We start from the raw sequence: 5,728 nt of genomic DNA on the forward strand, positions 1-5,728 counted from the left end.
AGGCTGAAAGCCTAATGGCTGTATTCTCACGAGTGCCTGTCAACAAATGCCAGGTCTAGCCTAGTGCCACAGCCAAAGCAAACCCACACTGTGCTGCACAGCTGCTCGGGCTGGCTCTGGGCAAGCCAGGTCAAGTGTCCTTCTTGAGTGCTTTACTGGTAGACATAGCTGGCACATGTTTGCATGCTGGCCCCTTCGCCAGCCAAGCTCTGGGAGCAGTGACAAGCAAGCAAGAGGCAACGGTGAGTATCAAGAGACATAGTATGTTCATCCATGAGGAAGATGTCTTCAGACTGCATAAGTTTGCTTTCCAACCAGCACAGAGTCCTGTGCTACCACACGTGGATCCCAGCACAGAGCAGCTGCAGAGCCAAAGGTGTCAACAGGAAACCTCTCACTAGATGCAGCTTTGAGTCCCAATGACTACCGAGCAGCAAATTTAAGGCTGTGGCGAAGCTGTCAATGCAGGAAGAGCAATGAAAGCATTTCTACCCCCAAAGGTTTGTCATCAGTCTGGAATAGGTTTGGCAGAGCTGGTAGGACCATTGCAAGTGCTCCTTTTCTGCTCCCCTGTGAAATCATCCAGCACCATCATAACAGCCCTGGAAAGCAGGTTACACTCAACCATCTGATTGTACTCTGAAAAAGAGGGACAAACCTCTGTAGCTGCTTCCAAGGGCTCTTGTGAAAGAAACACTCTGGAGCTGTGCCTGGTGACTCAGAGAAAGAGGGAGTGCAAAGCTGAGCTTTCATTTGGAGGCAGTGGAAACAACGGTCTTTTTGTTTTTTGGTTACTAATTCCAATAAACATTTACGCCCATCCTGGCTCAAGTAGCACACTCATGACTCACCCATACACTTCATTCTCTGTGTATTTAATTGTTCCAGTACAGGTACAATCAGAACAGATCTCCAGAGTAACCCTGTTCAGTTTGGTCTTGTTTCCCAGATGATCCTACGGTTACCTAACTGAAGCTGCTCAAGGCATTTGTGTAACACTTATATGAAGATGAATAATTGGTGCGTACCTTACAGCTGATGCTATGAAAAGGTTTACCTATAATTGAAGGGGAAGGGAATGAAAAGTTTTCCTACTGAAATATTTTTGAATCTAAACACTAGTTTATTGGAAAGTTGGAATATGAAGACAGGTGGGGTTACTGGTTTGGGTTGGTGGTGGCTTTTTCCGCTCCCCTCCCCCCCAAGTGGAGTGTTTCCAAAAAGGTTTCACCTTTCTTTAATGCCATTTTCTTTTAAACTCCATTTTTTGGAAGGGTTTGGAAAATCAAAACAATTTTCTACCATCCTTCCTTTGCCCCTCATCCTCTTTTCATGCCTCCACCCCCTACCAACACCAACAGGTAAGAGATCGCTGGAGCTTTCAAGGGCTTTTCTCCTTTTATCACTCTAAGTTTTCAAAAGGTTTCCAGCTTGGGAGGTGGGGTGAAACAGATCAGCAGAAGGGGAAAAATTAAAGTCAGAGCTATTCCAATCTCTGGAAAAAGTCCGTTTCACTGTACTAAACTTCCAAAAGAAAACAGAGAGACAGAGGGAGATCAGCAGAAAGGACGATTACAATTCTAGTCTTTCTGGGGAAAAACTAAATTATGATATATGCTGAGATCAGGAAAGTTGCCTATCTGAAGGAAAACAGGAATTAACTTGGTATTCCCCAACCCCCAAAATGTTTTGTTTGGTTTTGTTTCTCCACCTCCCCCCCTCAGTTGCAAAATCGTAACTGAGAACCTGAAAAATGGTCATGTCTGTAGAAAGTGGTTTCACCCTGATGATGTATCGCACCTGGTGTAATACAATGCACTGCAAGACAGCTCCTACACTTCCCGAGCACCTTTGCTAGCACCAGTAGCAGAGGTCCCTTTGAGGGCCCCTGCTCAGCTCACCCCTTGAACAGGCTGCTGAAACATGGAGCCTTCCTCACAACAAGGCGGAGGGGGAATACAAATCATCACATACACAGTATTTCTGGCTCCTAGCAGACAGACAGGGTTTCCAAGTCCACATCGTTTTTGCAATATTAAAAACCCACCAAGGAAAAAGACAATGCAGCTTGACCACATCTCCCTTCATGACCACAGCCTGCCAGCACAACTGAGGATGAAAACAGGAATAGGCCAGTGCCCTGAACTCTCTCCCACAAGAGAAGTGAGCCTGCAGCTTTCAGACCTAATGCAGACCTCAGCTGTGTTACTTCGCTACTCCTCGGTACTGTCACCCCATGTACAAAAGCACACAAACACCCCCTGAACCACTGTCAACTGAAGGACCAAAAGAGTCTGCTCTTCCTAAAGCCAGCAATCCTGTTAACACCTGCCTTAATCAAGGTTTTGGGAGTGCTGAAAGCTATTTTATAATCAGAAAAATCAGTAAATAGGTCTGGCTGATATTTAAAGGGAAACATTTTATTCCCACACAGTGCCTGATGCAACTTATAAGCATCTTACTTCAGTGTTTCATCTACTTACCCAGGCCTTCCACCATGCCATTGCAGTCTCAGTAATGATACCTGGGTCTGCTGGTGAAGAAAACCACATGTATCACACCTCACAGTTAGACAAACAGAGATTTGAAGGGGGGGACAGAGGGAGATTTGAGGGGGGGGGGGGGGAATAAAGTAAAATTCTTTTCGATAAACTTACCACAAGAAAATTGGAATAACTGTACTCCTTGGGAGGCTTATTCCCTCTGGAAGCTGCAGAATGTAACTGGCTTCTCTGTGCTGGGAACACCCAGGTATGAACCATCCTCCTCGACAAATTCCATGGGGAAACGCCCTCAGACATGGCTCAACCTGTTTTTCACATATGATCTCACAGCGAGAGATCAAGTTGCTTAATAAAATGGGCTTCCCTTGTGAGGAGCCCTACATTCAACCCCGTTGAATAAAGCTCATTGTAATTTTTCCAATGCCTCTCCCCACACACACCCTTCTCTGCTAACATTTTGGCCTCTGGCACCAACACAACATGCAAATTACAACCAGGTAATTTCTCAGCATAAAGATGCACTTAGTGAGTTCTGCTACAACAGAATAAGCCGCTCACTTATTATTCCAGACTATTTCTACCAATCTGGAACACAGCAAAACAGGTCCCTATGAACTTACCAAACCCTCCTCTACCTCTCCTCCTTCAAAAAAGCTTAAAACAAACAAAAACCAGCAAACACAGCCACACCCCACCTGTCCTACACCTTCAGTAAAGCAGCAGACTGTACAGAGAGTTGCAAGGTCCCCCCATGCCATACCTAGACTTACGGCATGCATCAAGAAGCATCTTTAGACTAACATAGGACCAGTACATTTGAGGCTAAAAACTCAGAGTAATGCCAACCCCAGCAAAGTTGTCACAGGGCTTGCACTAGCTGCTGTGATGTTAAGAGTTAGGAGTGGAGTGTGAAATTTTTTTTCCCCTTTTTGCATTTGTTCTTAAAAGAGCTGAACAGCTCTTAATGCTTTAATTTTGAGAAATGTTTCTGTGAAATCAGCTGAAATATCTTACGGTTTTAGCAATATTTTCCTGTCTAGACTTTTGTCAGAATCCACCCGTGCCAGCATTTATTTATTTATTTTAAATGGAAAGTTGCCCTGATGGAAACGTTCCCACCAGCTATATCTTAACCCTTGCTATATAGGAGTTTTGTCCCTTCTCACATTTGCAGACCCACATGGGACACTGGGTAAACACCAAACTATGGGTCTCTTATTTCCTTCCCACACACTGCTATTTCACTTAAACCCAGGAGGGTCCCCAATGGCCTGGGAAGCTGCCCTGGCTATTCCTGAGAGAATGAGCTGTGCCAGCTGCTCCTGCCTCAAACACATCCATCTGTGGTGAGGGCAAACTGTGAGGGAGGAGGCATTGCCCCTGGCAAAATAAGCATGTCACTAGGGTCTGCTTAGTTTCTAGCCATGTCTGAGAGGCAGGTTCATCAGCAGCATACAGCAAGGAGTGCTCATGTGTGGTCCTTCCTTCTCCCTCCTCCTGGGGGTAAAATGGATCCGCAAACAGGGTGGATTTGCTTTTGCTGTATCCCAAGGCTGCGCCTGGCTGGTAATGTGTGCCTTTTCCCTCTGTTGGGATTTAATTGGATCAATGCAATGACCTCCTTGCAATGGAGGTCAGCTTTCTTGAACACTCCAAGGACAAAGGAGTCCCACTAGACAGAAAATTGCAGAGTTAAGCAAACAACTTTGACTCACAGGGGAGCAGATACCAAACCAAACTGAAGGTGGGAGAAAGCCTAAGCAGTCATTTCTAACATGAACTAAAAAGGTTGCAAAGGGACACGACAGAATTTGAATCTAGAGAAACAGCAACAAGATTTTAAGAAATAAAATGGATGGGCTAGGTAAGGTCTGGAGAACCTGGACCCTGCAGCAAGGCTCAGAGCAGCCCTGCACAATGTTAGTGCAGACCAGAACAGTCAGCATTCCCAGCCCTGTGGAGCAGGAAGCAGACACTACAGTCCAACATCCCTTTTCCTTGGGCAGATGCTTCTACTGAAGCAGCTCAGTTTAACATTCACAGCCCCATATTCACTATGCTTCTTGTCCTTAACACACAGGCTGTGCATGCCAGTGAGCTTTTCCATAGTTCATGCACTTTACTACTGTGTACCACACACACACATCTTTTACAGTAAGCTGTGTAATGCACAACCTCACATATAGCTCAGTTATTACCCTCAGGAACATGCAGAACGACAGAAAAGGGGCATGGGATGATGCATGGGTTCTCCCAAGCCTCACTGTCTCACTCCTACCCACCCCAAGACTCCATATTTGCATCTCAGGTAATACTGATACTTCATTTTGGAAAGCCAACTTCAAATCCACTAACAAGACTGTCAATAAAAACTATTCCCAACATCATATTAAGGTGTTAGAATTTGACTCAGATAGTGATCCTGTTTGCTTGTACTGTGGGGTAGAGCACCCCAAAAACTACAGTTATCTGTCAGCTATCTGCAAGGTGGTTACCTAGGTAGTGGGTCCGTCAGTTGTGCTGTGGGTACCAAAACCCATAAAGCATCTCCACAATCTCTCAAGCCTCATCTACAGGCACATATTTATTCCTGCCTCTAGGCTTGCAGAGAGTCCCTGCTCGTGCCGATATCCCCGGCACAGCCATTGGCCAGCAAGTAGGGCACAGAAACCTCCAGCAGAAGCAGCACACGGACCATAATCAGGTTTGGTTTGTGGGTTTTTAAGCCTTTTGGGCTGGACAAAATTAAAAAGTTACCAGCATACTTAGCTTGACTCCTCACTTGGGACTTTCCCAGCTTGAATCAGTGACACTGGAGCTGCTCCCAATAAATATTCAACCAATGTAAGGAGAGTTATTAAAAAAACCCAAACAAACAAACAAAACTTCACAAGCAAAGTGTTGCTTAACCTTTTTCAAATCCTGAAGGTATTTAAGGCATGAAATAAAGGTGCTAATAGCCTCTCAATGGTTCATTACTGGCATTGTCTCAAGGAGTTTTTACAACCCATTAAGCTCCAACTGTTCTGTTTTAGGTCAAATGAGAGCAGTCTAAAGAATACTCTAATTTAGACTGACAGTATCAAAAGTCTTGTAGGGTGCAGTCAGTCCCCTTTTCCCCTTTCCCACCTGTAGGTTTGTAAAGTCTGGCCCTGTGCCTGGAAAGTATCAGGCAAGCGCAGACTACTTTGGAACATGAAAGCTTAGAAACCAAGTTCTCAACT

The 5,728-nt window shown here is 45.1% G+C and overlaps 1 protein-coding gene across 1 annotated transcript in view; it reads right to left on the bottom strand.

The window, feature by feature from the left end:
- Window positions 1-2,517, bottom strand: part of LOC104514999 (annexin A8-like) — a gene marked incomplete at its 3' end in the record, with an annotated part of 8,188 nt that extends 5,671 nt beyond the window's left edge. The window contains exon 1 of the mRNA XM_010158823.1: window positions 2,484-2,517. Coding sequence (XP_010157125.1) covers window positions 2,484-2,504 — 21 coding nt within the window. The remainder of the gene's footprint in view (window positions 1-2,483) is intronic.
- Between the last annotated feature and the right edge of the window lie 3,211 nt (window positions 2,518-5,728).

Source organism: Eurypyga helias, unplaced genomic scaffold (genome assembly GCF_000690775.1).
Source record: "Eurypyga helias isolate BGI_N326 unplaced genomic scaffold, ASM69077v1 scaffold13309, whole genome shotgun sequence".
Lineage (NCBI taxonomy): Eukaryota > Metazoa > Chordata > Aves > Eurypygiformes > Eurypygidae > Eurypyga > Eurypyga helias.